Source organism: Pelodiscus sinensis, chromosome 2 (genome assembly GCF_049634645.1).
Source record: "Pelodiscus sinensis isolate JC-2024 chromosome 2, ASM4963464v1, whole genome shotgun sequence".
In the NCBI taxonomy this organism is placed as follows: Eukaryota; Metazoa; Chordata; order Testudines; family Trionychidae; genus Pelodiscus; species Pelodiscus sinensis.
Genome location: NC_134712.1, coordinates 177,193,397 through 177,210,074, shown reverse-complemented (window position 1 = coordinate 177,210,074; position 16,678 = coordinate 177,193,397). Strand labels below are relative to the sequence as shown.

The 16,678-nt window shown below is 41.1% G+C and overlaps 1 protein-coding gene across 11 annotated transcripts in view; it reads right to left on the bottom strand.

Moving 5' to 3' along the window:
• The window catches only part of ULK4 (unc-51 like kinase 4), a 421,715-nt gene that overhangs the window by 269,841 nt on the left and 135,196 nt on the right, over positions 1-16,678 (bottom strand). For all 11 annotated transcript variants that reach the window (XR_012901902.1, XM_025189022.2, XM_006131810.4 and 8 more), the window contains 2 exons: positions 8,953-9,086; positions 332-453 (listed from right to left, as the gene is read on the bottom strand). Coding sequence is in view for 10 of the 11 variants with exons in the window: in XM_025189022.2 (XP_025044807.2) it covers positions 332-453; positions 8,953-9,086 (256 nt within the window). In the remaining variant the exon portion in view is untranslated. The remainder of the gene's footprint in view (positions 1-331; positions 454-8,952; positions 9,087-16,678) is intronic.

Below are 16,678 nucleotides of genomic sequence, written 5' to 3'. Positions count from 1 at the left end.
TTTCAAATCGACATCACCGCACGGAGCCCATATCCAGGTTCTATGTGATGCTGCTGCTTTAAAGTACCCTCTCCCCTCCCACTCTTTGCTGCCTCTATCTGATAGAGACAGTGGGAAGGGTGGGAGGGAAAAGCAACTAACCGACTCGACTATCCGATAAGCATTTGCTTATCGGATAGTCAACTAGTCCTTAACATCCTTATTGGAAACCCTGCTGACTTCATGTAAAGAAGAAATAATTTATCCTACTCCAATTACAACCAATAAAGTGCATTTAAGGAGCATAAAACGGCTTATATTCTTTGTTTTCTAATTAAAAATAAATATTCACCTGGGACGTCACAAGATGAAGAACAACAGGCATCATGGGAAGCCACATCTTCAGCTGTTTGGCCTGAATTGTTGATGGATGTTTACGTCCAGAGACACTAGCAAGGGCATTAAGAATGTCACCTGTAACACACAGCAAATGTATACATCTCAGACTACCTCAACATAACTAGTTTAACAAAATAAAGGCACTGTTAACATTTTTTCCACACATAGTCTGTTTGAAGTTTCTCAGGCTTAACCTGAAGAAAAACTATTTCTGATTCTTCTTACAAGCTGAACTATTTATTCTCTTTGTTCCTACAAAGTGCTCAGCACTTTATACTCAGTCCAGAAAAATTAAACATGTGCTTAATTTTAGGCACATATAAAAGTCTTAGAGGGGTAGCTGTGTTAGTCTGTAACTTTAAAAAACCTGATCCTGTAGCATCATAGGCTGTGTCTACACTACATCCCTCTTTCGAAAGAAGGATGTAAATGAAGCACTTCGAAAGTGCAAATAAAGCAGGGATTTAAAAATCCTGTGCTTCATTTGCATAATTGCATCCCAGCAGTCTTTCGAAAAAGGGTATTTCGAAAGTGAAACTGCAGTGTAGATGCAGTTGTTTAAAAAAAAAAAAAACCCAGCAACCCCTTTTTTGAAAGATCCCCTAATCCTGAAAAAATGAGTAGTATGGGATCTTTCCAAAAAGTTTTTTTTTTTTTTTTTGAAAGAACCGCTTCTAGACTGCCGTTTCACTTTTGAAATACCCTTTTTTGAAAGACCGCTGGGACATGATTATGCAAATGAAGCATGGGATATTTAAATCCCTGCTTCATTTGCGCTTTTCAAAGTGCTTCATTGACATCTTTTTTTCTTTTCTTGACTATTTTTCTAGAAAGAAAGGAAGGAAGGAAGGAAGGAAGGAAGGAAGGAAGGAAGAAAGAAAGAAAGAAAGAAAGAAAGAAAGAAAGAAAGAAAGAAAGAAAGAAAGAAAGAAAGAAAGAAAGAAAGAAAGAAAGAAAGAAAGAAAGAAAGAAAGAAAGAAAGAAAGAAAGAAAGAAAGAAAGAAAGAAAGAAAGAAAGAAAGAAAGAAAGAAAGCTTTCATGGGCACAACCCACTTCCTCCATTCATCTGAAGAAGTGGATTGTGTCCACAAAAGCTCCCGACACTCTCTAGATATTTGTTAATCTATAAAGTGCTACAGAACCACCCAAGTTTTTTAAAGGTTTTTTTTAGCATGTGAGCCCTCTGATTTCAATTGATTGCTTTCAAAACACTCAAATATTTGCCAGTAAGTTGCTTAGATTCATGTAGATTTGCAAACCAAAGACACACATTTCTTCTCTATATAGTAATTGAGAATGCGAGACAAGGGTCTTATCTGTTATCCTAGCTGAAAATGTTAACCAGTTATTGTAAAAAGTACTAACCCTTAGCTTCACAGTCTTCCACTAGTGAAATAAATTAATTTCTTCTTCATACCAAATGGGTGAAAGTGACTAGCAACAGAATGAAGCTGATTACTATATTACTCCTGTTTTATGCCAGTACAATTCCACTGACTTTGTTGGAATTATTTTTGTATTATACAGGAGTATTACGATAACATGTACACTATTTTTCAAGACAAGCAGCTGTCACTCAAATGTCTGTAATCACACTAGCTCTGAACTGTACACTCCTTTAAAACCAGGGATATTCCTGGTCCTCTAGAAACATTTGTAAATCAAGTCTCCATCCCCCTCTGACTTGCAAGTAATCAAATGCATATCAGAATGAACCTCAGGAAGCTTGTGTAGTTACAGAAGTGTGCTTAGCAGTTTCCGTAAGATATTAGAAAAGAGTGTTCCAGGCCTTCATTTTAGATCAGGCATCCCAAACTTTTTGCTTGCAAAAAAGTTAGCATGATTTTCTGCCAGCTCAGGCAGAGAGCATACCTGTTGATAAAACTGCTGCCTACAGACAAAGAATCTTCTGGATTCTAGTCTCTCTCCTGAATATTTGCACATATGGATAGCGCATATGACAAAATGAAATATGCAAAGCCACCTATACACAGCCAACATGTCCAGAACTGCTCCACAAATGCCATGCCTCCACATGAGTCCTTCACATAACAGGGCCTCATACATACCATATGTACAAAGGCACAATGTGTAGAGGCCACCATTTTGCAGGTCAGAATATCAGCCTCATGGCATGGCATTTGTAAAGCAGGTCTGGAAATTTGGGGAAGATGGCATTATCTTATATGAATCCAGACTGTTGGACCCACAACCCTGCCTGCTGATGGCACAACTGTTATGGAGGTTGTAACCCACAATTTGGGAACCACCGATTTACATTACAAAGGTTTTAGAAACTGAAATCTTATATTAACTCTAATAATGTGCAAGATACGGAGTGTTATTTCATATAGTTTAAACGCATATGCACATTAAAATTATTTTTGTAGACTGACACTTAAAAGGCCTGAACTCTTGAAATACAGTAAAATAATTCCTAGCTCCAATGAACGGAATGGCAAAATTACCAATGACTTCAGTGAGGCCAGCATTTCACTCAGAATTTCTGGATAATAAATTTAACATTTTCAAGGAGCATATAATTGTTTGGAATGTATATTCTGAGAAGACAAGTAGATTTAAGAGTGACAAAGTATCCAAAGCAACAGGGATTCTTGTGACAGATAGGTAAAAAAGAAAGAGTTAAAGCATGAGCTAATGTGGGAGCACAGCTGAGTTATGATGAAAACATCTAACCTACAGCTAATCTAGAGAGAAGGATTAAAACTTTGATCATAAAGGGAAGATTGTGGTATAAGAAACAAGAAGTGTGTAAGAACCAGCAAATTCTACTCTGATTGATCTTGTGTTATATGAACTATTGTCTCAGGCAAACAAGAGGCCTTTTGTTTATGCATAAAAATGGAATTGATGGTCAGGGGAAAGTCTCTGCTTATAGGCAAAAAACAAAAAAACACACCACACTCACTAAAGCACTAAAAATATTAATTTAAAAGCCAAATTCTGTCCTTGAATGTGCATATCATTCATGTTTCCAAGTCTTTAATAGAGGCACTGAAAAATGAAAACCCAGATTTTGTCAGCCTCATATCCAGTTTCATAGATTTTAAGGTCAGAAGGGAATACAAACTCAGCATACCTATCTTTCTTTAGGAGGGCCAGTAAGTGGCTGCCAGTTTATAGCATCTCTAGGCTGGGACCGAGAGTAGTAGGTGGGCCTCAGTCCATTCCCCCTACTCCTCCCACCATACACACCTTCTTGCTCCTATTTGCCATTGAGGAGAGTTGCCTAAATCCAGACTGTTAATTGCTCCTGAAGCAAGGGGCTAGATTAGACAGCAGTTGGCCACTCAGGCAAATGGTGGGACTGTGGAGTGCCAGGCCCCTGGAAATGGGGTGACAGCAGTCTGAAGCCCAGTTGGAGAGCTGTGTCCCAAAGCAGAAACCATGGTCCGGGAGCAACGTACATTCAGATGGTGGAGAAAGCAGAAGTGATGACAGGAAATCACCACTAAAGTGAACCACACTGGTGACTGTAATTCCCAGAACAATCCGAAGAAGGTGCTGTTGTGGTGATTCACACCCCATTACACATTAATTATCTGAGTAGTATCAGTGGTTTGTTCCTCAAATACTCTCACTGACTTTAATACTTAGCGTATGCAATGGAGGCAGTATCTAGCCTTAATTAAAAAGAAGAGACATGCAAACAATTGTATTCCAGTTTCAATATACTGTTCATAAAAGTGAATATTTCTCAAAATTTCTCCAGCTATTTGAGCCTCAATAAAGAGCCCTGCTCATAAAGCCCTAGTTGTGGTGAAAAAGAGATTCTGAATCTACATGCATCTGACGAAGTGGGTCTTTGCCCACGAAAGCTTATGCTCCAACACGTCGGTTAGTCTATAAAGTGCCACAGGACTCCTCGCCGCTGAATATACTTTCTTGTTCTTCTGGCTTTCCATACTTTACAGTATGTACAGTGGACATCCTGTTGCCAAATTTTGCATTAAAGAAAATAAATAGCTCATTATTTCAGTATGACCTTATGTTTATTATATAGGAAATACCTAAAATGTTACAAAATACAGAACTTATTAAGTTAAAGGCAAATGACAATTTTTTAAGGCTGATTACTGTATTACTGATTTAATCTTATTTGAAATCAATTTCTATTTTTTCAATCTATTTGGTTTATAGTTACATCTGCTGGAAGAGATGGAAGTTAAAATAAAAATATATATATAACCCAACAAAAATCAATTTCCAAATCAGAAATCTAACTACTTTTAATTAAATTCACTTTCCAAGGTGTCTATCTTCAGATACTTTTCATATGAGGGTATAACTTTTCTCCCTTGCTCAGAACATTCTTTTATTATCCCAAACAGGTAATGAGAAAATACTCTCATAAAACTAGAGGCATCAAATTAATCTTAATAAAAAACAACACACAAAACCCCCTTCCTTCACTCAAAAACAATACAACTCTTCTCAACATTATCTGAAGAAGGAAAACAAAGAGGAGAACTTACATTTGATGTACAAATTGTCCAAAACATGCCATTAAAATTGTACATCAATAGAAAAGGCAGAGAATTACATGTAAAAGACAGCAATACTTTTTGTTTTGTTATTATTTGCATTACAATAATACCCAGAGACCTCAGCTGTGTTAGGTATGTACAGGCAGCCCCCGGGTTACATGGATCCGACTTACATCGGATCCCTACTTACAAACGGGGTGAGGCAACCCCGCACTAGCTGCTTCCCACCAACAGACCAGGGAGACGCGAAGCTAGCGCCACCCCCAGCAGACCAGGGAGACGTGGAGCGGCTTTTCTCAGCAGACACCTCAGCTTGAGAATAAAGGACTGAGGGAAGTGAGGTGTGGGAAAATAAAACTGAGCTCTGGAGAAATGTTTGGCCAATGTTTCCCCTACAATATGTACCAGTTCCGACTTACATACAAATTCAACTTAAGAACATACCTACAGTCCCTATCTTGTACGTAACCAGGGGACTGCCTGTATACTCTTTGAGAGAGAAAAAGGCTCTCAGCATATACAGTTTAAGGCTGCAATCCTGCAATTGACCATACTTGGGTATCTGATAAGTTAGTTAGGAAAACAAAGAACAGATATAGCTTGCAGGAGAAACAAAATATTACATGGTCTTTGTAAATAAGCTTTAAAAATAGATAGGTGACTTTTTAGCCTATCACACTTTGCAAGTGCTACCCTTTCTCTTCCGTTACTAAAGCCAATAATTAACTATGAGAAATAAATTGTCATTTCTTGCACTATGTAGCTGATGAGTTGTATTACTCTCCTCTGCCTGCGGACTTACAGGGGCTTTGTCCTTTACCCCGCCTTCAGATCCATATATTTGGGAGATCGTGCCTGCTAACTGAACTTTAACTGCCATCTTTACTCTGATGACTCACAGATTGACTACTCTAATCCTAGAATATATTTTCTCCATCCAATCCCATATTCTATCACTTTGTGAAGTCACCTCTTCATTGAAGTCTAGCCTTCAAACTTGTACTTAACATTTTTCCTCATTAACATATTCCACTACCCAAATTCTCTGTCAGGCTTGATAACGCCACCATACTCAGTCCTGTAATGTGGGGATTATTTTTGACTCCTCTCTTGCCTTTCACAATTTTGCCTCTTTGACCTTCAAGATTTGTCTTAAGTTCAATGTTTGTTTGTTTTTGTTTAAAAGAGCCAAAACTCACGCAGCCCCTCATCACATTTTATCTAGATTTATATATATTTATTTGCTCTGGGCTCCCTAATACTCACATCTTCCTGTTCAGCCCACTTCAATCCCTGAACTGGCTGCATCACCATGTCAAATTCAAATTTCTTGTTCTCACCTGCAAGTCCCTTCCCAAGTCTCTGCTCATCTTCATTTCTGCTCTTCTCTTATTACATTGCTCCCCTTATGCTGCCTTGTCTAATTCTCACAAAATCCTACCTCAGTATTTCCTCCCAAACTGTATGCTGTGTCTAGAACTATGCCCCTGAGGGCTTTGGCTGTTTGAAAAGAAAAGCCATTAGCATTTTAGCCTTCAAAATTCCCCTCAAGATCTGTAAACATAGTATAAAATTAATAGCAGCTTCAGGAGAAAATTGGGGTAGTTGGCACTTCATATATAAAATACGTTAGAAGAACTTTAAGAGAGCATTCAAAGGTTAGGAAACACCAGAATTAAGACTGTCTGTACAACCTTAATTCAACTCTTTTGTGCATTATGTTATTGTCTAATTATATGATCACCTTTTTTCCCCCCAGAGGACCTGCCTCATTCAGTGCAGAGGATGGAAACGTTCTTGGGATGAGGTATGTGTGGTGAAGTTTCTCTCTGTAGGATCATCATTTGTGCTAAAAATGTGATTATGCATTTAAAGTCTGTGCCATTATGCATATATGCAAATAGTTAAAATTATATTGCACAGGCAACCTTTATTCTGGCATTTTCTAAATTTACTTGACTTTGCAACTTCAACAACGTTCTTTTACAGAAGTTTTTTCTAATTTCCTAAATTATTTTAAAAAGAAATTGAAAAACAATTATTATAGGTTGCACCTCCAAAAACTAGCACTCTCTGGTGCAGGACCATGGATGCTCCTGGAACAGAGAGCCTGGGAGCCTAATGGCAGAAAGTCCAGGGGCAGCAGGGTCGGCAGCTCAACCGAGGCCAGCGCCCTCAGCAGTCCGCATCCAGAGCCCCCAGGAGACTCTTGAAGCAGTGTGGGGCAGGGTCGGAGCCCCGTGGTAGCTCACAACAGCGCAAGACTCAGGCCCGAGTCCCAGGCAGTCAGCAGCAGCGAAGACCAGGACCGGAGCCTGTGACCGCCCGGGAGTCAGCTGGCAGTGCTGATTGGGACTCCAGCTTGGTAGCTCATGGTAGGGGCCTCCCCTGTTCTAGCAAATTCTCTCATTCCGGACAGATCAGGTCCCAAGGGTGCCAGACCAGAGAGGTCCAACCGGTATTATGTGACATTAACTGACACCTACATGGGTCAGGATTGGTAATTTAAGATTCACAGACACAGACCTCTGTCACTTGAGCTAAAAGAATAACAGAGCAGTAGTAGGCAGCTATCTTCTCTGTGGATTGATGCAAGGGAATGAGACACTTTGGCAGTTGTTTCACAGATATTTGATGACAGCAAAGGAATGGTGAGACTCAGGAATCTAGGATTCCATTCAAGGTTCTAGAGGAACAAGTTTCTCCCCCCCACTTGGCTCCCTGACTCTTCCCTGTCCCATACCTTCTGATTCCAAGTTTCTGGCTCTTCTATCAGTTTCCATCTAGTCTTCATCTGATGTCAGTGTTCCTTGCCCCAGTCAAATATCTCCCACTCAACACTCTTGCCCTCATTAGCTCCCAGTCCATCTCTCTGCCATTTTCTTTCTTTCCTAACCCCCAGTAGTCCTAATTTCACCATACTCCTTGGCCCAATCCCTGGTCCATATGTTGTGCCCCCAGTATTCAAAACAGACAGCATCCTCCTCCACAATAACTGGGTGCCAGCAGAGGGATCACTGAGAACACAGGAAAGACAGACTCTCTACTCTCATTTCTAGGGCCAGCCCCAATTGCTTTACAGGGAAAGCCCTGCTTCACCTCTGTAGTCCTGGCTTGGAGTATGCACAGTTGCTCTATGGCGATGGTGCACACACAGGTTGGTCAGCATGAGGACTTGAGAGAGGTTCAAGCATGCTCAGTGAGGTTGAACCATTTAGCAAATACCTGCTACAATCAAAAAAGTCTCTACGAAGGATATGTGAACTACAGTTCTCCAACGGTTTAGAATTTGGCCACATTTGAGTGGATTTTCATGGGGCTAGCACAAAACCCATCCTGACATTGAGGCCACTCCCGTGGCAAATCTGAAGTCTCTGCTCCAAGCATAGGGACATTAGAACTCCTTAAGAAGTGTAAAAATGTAACATGGGAAAAACAATTATTTTCCAAATCCTTGTTAGAGACAGCTGAACTGTATTGGCTGAAATGTTCTAGAAAAATTTATCCTGAAGCAGAAATCTAGTATGTAAAATTTCACTCTTAAAATTTTAAAATTAAGCAACTGAAAACAGGGTTTTACAATGAACAGCATCAGGAACACTTAATAGGTAGTGCTATCTGTCCTACCTATCACCATAGACATACATGTTCCTACATAAATGTATACATTTACACATATGTTTTTATAATAGATACAATTCCACCATTCGTCTTCCATGTTGTGCAAGTCACTTTCACTGTTATATTGTAAGATCTTTGGGGTAGGGAATATGTCTTTAAAAACATTTATATAACACTTGGTATAATGGTGCCTCAGTCCAGATTGGGATCCTTGTGTGCTACCATGATTCAAATATTAAATAAAAAAACATTTGTCAAGGTTCAAATGCAAAGGAAGATATGATAACAATAATTAATATTCAATTGTTATAAACAGGAAATGAGGAAATACCATCTTTCCACTTACTACTGACTGTACTTTTTAAAGAGATTATTAAAATGTTCTGGAAGGTAGTGAGGAAAGTAGTAAGAAAAAAAAATTCTGTGCCAGCCAACTCAATTTACCTAGAATTCCTGGCAGCTCCTGCACAATGTGATAGATGAGAAGGTCCAAGCATTTTGACAGGTATTCATTGCTGCTTTGCTGTTCTTTTCCTGCTGTAGTCTTTCTGCTGTCTCTTTCGATGTACATCACCAGTCTACATATAAGCAAGTGCAAAGATTACCTCGTGAAAAAAAAAACACCCAGATACTGTATCTAAAAATGCCATTGAGGCAAGCATTTCCAGGGGCACAGTTACAAGTACGATGACATTTATGTGTTGTTTCAGCAACTTGTTGAAAATATTAGATTTTTGTCTTTAAAACAAAGTTAGTTTAAAAAGAAAAACAACAACTAATTCTTCTATGAGGAACTGCAGATGAACCAAATACAATTAGCCAAAGTAAATTTGATATAAGCAAGTGCAACTCAATTAATGTACATGGATATATAGCACATAGATGAGGAGTGAATTGGCCATTAAAAACAGAATACGAGACTAATTTCAGACAGTTTACTTTTATTTATACCATCAAAAATTGGTTAGGCAAGGCAGAAAATTTTCCATTTATATTGAAATTTCCAAATGGAAGCAGTGGAGAGGGTACCACCGGAGTTTGAGAACAAAGGGTTCAACTATAACTACTTTTTAATCCCCAAAGTAAAAAGGGGGCTTATGGCCTATATTGGATTTGTGGGGCCTCAACAAATATCTGGTCTGACTCAAGTTCCGCATGGTCTTCCTAGACACTATCATTCCCTACCCGCATCCAGGGGACTTGTATGCCACCCTTTACATCAAGAATGCAGTCTTTCATATCGCGATCTTTGAGGATCACAAGCATTTCCTGAGATTTGTGGTTGGAAGGATGGAGGCCACCTCCAAGGCCATGCCGCAGGAACAGATGCTCGCTGATGCCCAAGATGAGGAGTAGGAATGTCAGCTCTTCCCGGTGCTGGGACTCTAGTACTCACAGACCTTGAAGACCGGGGATGTCCAGAGTGTGTGCAGCAGCTGTGACGGCCCAAAGAACCACTCGAGTCCAGAGAGTGGTGACAGAGAGAAGCTCCACAGCGCTGGGACAGGGACTGGGAGAAGCAGGACACACCTTTGCATCTGGAAAGGCTTAGCGCTGGTGAGTATCTATGGCATGGTGAATGATGCTGATGTCATGAAGAGGGGTCCTGACCACGGCGTGGTGAGTAGAGAGAGTCACTATTTCCTCTGCGCCTCTGGTACCAGGGGGCAGTGCCTGCATAGGTCTGCGCACTGACTCCAGTGATGCGGAAGATTGCACGTCGTGTCCCAGTATCTCATGTGCAGACCTATGGGGACTTCAGAACACTCCCCTCTCAAACACAGGAGGACAGTGCAATCAGACCTTGCCAAGAGATTGGGGCCAAATGGTGGTTTACAGCTGTGCTGGGACCCCATCGGTGTCAAGGGCAGTACCAGCATGGTACTTATGTCCTGCGTGGCAAGGAAGGCCTCAAGCGTGGAGGGTAGACAGACCTCCAAACACTGATGAGGGTGATCTTGATGCCAAGATCAGGGCCATTTGGGGCTTTTCCAGCTTGTCTGCTGGCTAGTCACCTTTCTTTCCCTTATCTTCACAAGGAGACTTGCCCCTGCCCAGCTTCCTAGGTCTAGCTGGGGCCATGGGCGACAATCAGCACTGTGCCATTTGTGCACTGTGCACCGAGGCACTGGCTGAGTCCTACCATTGATCTTGTGGGGCCAGCATGGACTCCATTAAGAGTGCTTTACGAAGGATGCTGCACTCTAACAGTTCTGGGACAGAAGGACTTGCAAATGTGACACTAGTTCAAGATATGTCCTTCCCCCAAGCAACGTAGGCAGTCAGCATGTGGATCACTGACTGGCATGGGTCTATGAGATGCTGTGCAGTCTTTGAAGCCAGGGTAGTAGGGCATGCCCATTTCCCCAGGCAGAATCTCTTCCAGGGGCGGACTGGCAATCAAAATAGGCCTGGGAAATGGGTTGAGAACGGCCCGCTTTCTCGCATCAAATAATTTTTTAAAAATTTACTCTTCCATGCTAAGTCATTCATAATTGAGTTGTTCTGATTGAGAAGTGGTTTCCAAAAATATGTCTGTTAATTTCTGACATTTTTTCACTTCGGCTTGTAAGATCGCCTGTTTTTTTCTTTTTTAACTTCTCCCAAACACCTTGCACTTTTCTTTTTGACATATTTTAAATTATTTTTCTTGTACTTATCTTATATACTGCTATAATTCTTCTTGTAAATAACACCAGGTCGACAGGAACGGCGGTGATGTTTGCAGTGGCTGCAAAGGACATCGACAGACCCACAACCGGAACCAGAACAATGTACAAGCACCAATTGTTATTGCCAACAACAACCGTGTACAGTGACATCACACATTGCGCCACACTGCAAGACTCGCAGAATGTACTGACAGCAACAACTATAATACGCATGCACCTCACGCTTACTCACCCAACCACTATTTTTCAAGTTAAATAAGTATGTCAGAAAGGCCCAGTGATGGTTCACTATTTTGTACTGTCTGACAGCAATTTCTCTTAGGCCTGACATACTCACTACACCTAATACTCCATTGCAAGGGTTCCCAACCGGAGGTACGTGTACCCCCAGGGGGTATGAGAAGCTTGTCAAGGGGGTACGGGGAATATTTGGTAAATAACTAGATTATCCTAATGAAATACAGGCAGTCCCCGACTTACGCGGATCCGACTTATGTCGGATCCGCACTTACGAACGGGGCTCTCTCGCCCCGGAGGTCGGGGCGAGAAAGCCCCGTTCGTAAGCTGCTCCGGTGCCCCTGGTCTGCTGGAGACCGTCTCCAGCAGACCAGGGGCACCGGGCGGGTTCCCGCGCTTCTGAGGCTTTGCCTGAGCAAAGCCTCAGAGGCGCGGGGAACCGCCGCTGCTGCGGCTTCAGTCCGGGAGCCTGTGGTCTGCTGGGGACCGTCCCCAGCAGACCACAGGCACCCAGACTGAAGCCGCAGCCGCGGCGGGGTCCCTCGCCTCTGAGGCTTTGCCAGAGCAAAGCCTCAGAGGCGCGGCATCCCGCTGCGGCTCTGCTCCCCGTGTCCCTGGTCTGCGGGGGGGGGGGGGGGGCGCAGCTAGTGTGCTCCCTCCCCCCCCCCCCAGCAGACCAGGCTTTTGTTTTGGACTCTGGGGCAGAGCAGCTGGGGCGCTGCCGATTGGTCCTGCAGCGCCCGCTCTGGGCACTACTGGACCAACCCGGCAGCACCCCAGCTGCTCTGCCCCAGGTCCTGATTCAGCCGCTGCTGGTCAGTTTCAGCAGCGGCTGAATCAGGACGCCTGGGGCAGAGCAGATGGGGTGCTGCTGGGTTGCTCCAGTAGCACCGAGGAGCGGTGCTACTGGAGCAACCCAGCAGCACCCCAGCTGCTCTGCCCCAGGCGTCCCCAAGTCAGCTTCTGCTGAAACTGACCAGCGCTGACTACAGGAAGCCCCAGGCAGAGTTGCTCTGCCCCAGGCTTCCTGGAATCAGCTGCTGATCAGTTTCAGCAGCAGCTGACTTGGGGACGCCTGGGGTTCTTAAGTTGATTCTGTAAGTAAGTCAGAACTGGCGGTCAGTTTCAGCAGTGTCTGAATCTGGACGCCAGTTCCGACTTACATACAGATTCAACTCAGGAACAAACCTACAGTCCCTATCTTGTACGTAACCCAGGGACTGCCTGTATTCCAAAAGTAGTAGTGTTAGTGAAAAAAGTTGTGGATTCTAGAGTCTAGAATTAATTTCCTTTCATACTGAATAGGGGGTACAGGAAGGTTTACTAAAAGCCAAGGAGGTACGAGGACCGAAAAAGGTGGGGACCCCTGCTCTATTGTCATAATCTGTATCTAAAAGGTATTATATATAATTTAAAAACTGGTGACACACTGGTGATTAATACTCCTGTGAAATGTATATATTCATATTGTACAAGGAATTATGAATATTCACTGATATTATGCTTTTAAGTCTGTGACCACACTAAGGGAGAAAGAGATTTTCTTCCAGACAGGAGGGAAGGCAGCTATTTAGTAAATTAAGCTAAAGTTGTGACCAAAGTCACTTGTAAATGTGCTTTTTCATTAAGGCAAACAAAGCCATAAGGAGAGCATGTGAAGAAAGATGACCACTTAATCTCATTGGGGGATGGAGAATGTACTCCCAAGAAATCCTTGTGCTTCCTGAAGAAAGGTCAATGAATTTTGGGAAGATAGAGAGAAAAAGGAAAAGATGTTTTGGTATCCTTCATCAGGAGAGAGAGAATAACTGAGCACTTTGAGGGATCTTGGCCAAAAAATATGGTCAGCAATGCTGGAAGAGACTGGATTATAAACATTTCTTTGAAGAAGAGAATCAAGACTTAGTCTTAGAATCACATTTTCACTGAGTTTGCTTGTAATTCTTTCTATTTTTAGTCCTTCTACTTAGTATCACTTAAACCTGTCTTTTAGTTAAATAAACTTATTTTACTTTTACTATAAACCAAGTGACTGCATTCATTAAAATAGTGTTTGCTAATCCCAGTGAAGGGGGTAAACTGCTGAATACTCCTCTATAAGGGAGCACTGAATTTAACTTTTGTTATGTGTTCAGTAAGCTCTACAGGTCACGTGATTTAGGGGAAATTTGGGAGTGTATGAGTGTTGGGGTCACCCTGACAGGAGTAACCAAGGTTGGTGGAAGCCAGAGTGAGGTTATTGTACTTTGAGCATGTTGCTGGTGTCTGAGCTCTGAAGGAAGGCTGCACAGTACAGAGTGCTCAGGGCTATAGGGCAGACAGTGACAATCCCTTACTGGTCAGGGTTGGACCTAAAGTGGCACAGTAGTTCAGAAATCAAAATGTATCCTTGTCTAAAGATGCTGAAAATCACTGGATTTAAACTTCTTCTTCTGCAATCATGTGGTACATTAGGGACAAGTCCTGCAAACCTTTATTTAGGCAGGCAAACAGTCCCATTATAAAATAAGATTATTCACTGAAATTATTAACTGGAATGAGAACTATTCACCTGGTGAAGAGTTTGTAGTATCAGGCTCCTAAGCAATGACAAGATTGGATATTTTGAAATACCATAAAAACCTTTATTTTATAGTGATTTACATGGAAAGTGGGGAAGGGGGGGAATAAATGATACATTCAATAACCCTTTACTTGTTCTTTCCACAGCAGCTACATGCAGCAGATCCAGCTACACTTGCCAAAGAATACCAGGACATATTCTAGCTATTTTCCTTGGACTCTCAGTAAGATTTATTCAATTTCAGTCAATTTTGATTACATTTAACACATTAACTATTCAAAAGCCCATCTCATCATTCAACTCCAACTTTTATTAAAACGGTACATATTATACTGTATATTAGACAGTTTCAATTGTCTTGAATAATTAAAACAAAATAATCTATTCAAATTATTTAGATAAGTTCTCTCTCCAAAAGAATATGTTTAACCAAATATTAAGTTTAAAGAAAAATATGGCATTTTGGTTTCTCATGTCATGTTTTATTCAGTTTGAATATACGTTTAGAATTGTCTACACATTACCTAAACAAGCTGTTGAGTGAAGTCTAGCATGAAATGTTTGATGCTTATTTATTTACGAAGGAATTAGCTCTTGCAAAATCCAATATAAAGAGAGTTTGGGAAGCATCAGATATATGTTTTTACTCATTCTGGGGAAAGTACAAATACATAGAAAGCTCCTGAGTATATGTGTGTGTGTGTGTGTGTCTCTCTCTCTCTCTCTCTCTCTCTCTCTCTCTCTCTCTCTCTCTCTCTCTCTCTCTCTCTCTCTCTCTCTCTCTCTCTCTCTCTCTCTCTCTCTCTCTCTCTCTCTCTCTCTCTCTCTCCACATGCAATGCCTTCCTGTTTTCAAAGTTATGTTCTTCTTTTCCACAAAGAAGCCAAAGGTGGACTATTCATTCTAAAAAGGATCACCATTGTTTCCTTACATTATTTGATAGCATTGATTAACTTACCGAAGTCCTACCAAATCCACATAACTACATGGTAGTTCCCAGACAATGGGAGCTCTAATGCTAGTGCTCAGAGTGGTGTCTGTGTGAGGGGACAGCACATGACTGTTCCAGGCTATCCCTCCACTTAATAGTCGGAAGGACATGTCGGCCCTTTCTGAGAGCAATAGAGAGCTGACCACAGAGCCTTCCCGCCTTGCTGCGGTCAACTGCATTTTTAGCGAAGCTGACTGGAGCCAAAATAAACAAAACAAAACAAAACCCCAAGAACAAACACCTGGATGCCCAGAAACCCTACCACAGAATTATTTACCAAAGCCTGATTTGTTTGTATGGCAATTCTGGGCCTATAAAAGTATCATACTTATTGCATGCATAACAAAACATATGTCTCAAATGCACTCAAAGGGACACAAAGTGAATAAAGGACGGCCAATATTAATAAAACAGATATGGTATTAACAGATAGGATTAATCAAGCATTCTCTGAAAGTTGAGCATGCAAATCAATTTAACTTCCTAGCCACAGCTATGTTATGTCATGCTCCATCACTCCAACGTATAGCACCCTAAGGGTTATACAGAAAACAATCTATGTTTTTAACCATTTTTACACCACCACAAACCATATGATTATTCTGAACACATTTTCTATGTATAAAAAGGAAGATCAGTGATATAATTCTGGCTCAGTTGTAATTATTTCCTAGGTTTAATGTAATAATGAATTGTGTTTTGTGCATTCAAGGTACAAAACAATTAATAAAATAAGTATTTTTCTTGAGCACTGGTTCAGCTTCCCAAAGAAACTATCATTTCTGAAGATCAAAACTGTACAGTTTGGGGAGCAACTACATTATTAATAGTGGGCAAGATTTTCAAAATTGGGTACCAAGAGATAGGTTCCTCGTCCAGATAGAGACATATCATACATAAATGGTCTGATTTAAAAAATATTTTTTTTTAGCATTCATCCGTTTTCACTGAATGTTTCAAACAAACAAAATCTCTGTCCTTTTTTCGGCAATCTCAGAAAAGATTCCATATGTTACCAAAATTCCAACTTTATATTTTCTTGTGTGTTGTATTCTCATTCCTTACACAACGAGGAAACATTTATATTAGAAAAATATATTACTATATATTTATTATATATGTTTATAGTAACAATTGTTTTTCTTAAACATCTCCTGTATTTTTCATTGCAACAAATGTGTTGCATTATGTCCAGTATAGAGATAAAACTTTCCCAAAGTATGGCTAACTGAAGTCAATCAGCTAACTATTTGTCTGAAGACCATTTTGGTGAATCATACAGTGAAACCAATGTAAGTATAAATCTGTATTTAAAATGATTATATTTTGGCAATAATTTGGGAGAAGGGAGACCAGAGAACATAGGAGAAAAAATCATTAACCAAACAAAGCACCCCATATAGCAGCAATACGTACTTAAACCTAAGTAGCAGCAAACTCTACATTATATGCTAACAGACAATAACTGTGCTCAAGTAATTCAAACATTAAAATCACTCCCACAGCAAGAATCATTATATAAAGACTAGCCAATTAGCCCGTCATAAGACGGGATTTTCAGGTCTCTCCTCCACGTCGGTCTTCTCTCCTGAGCCTCCAGTCTCTTGCTCTGTTTCTCTCTCTCTCTCTTTTCTCTCCTCCTTCTACTGCCTCCCACCCTCTCTCTCTCAGCTCTCCTCTGCCTCCTGCCTCTCTTTCCATCTCTCT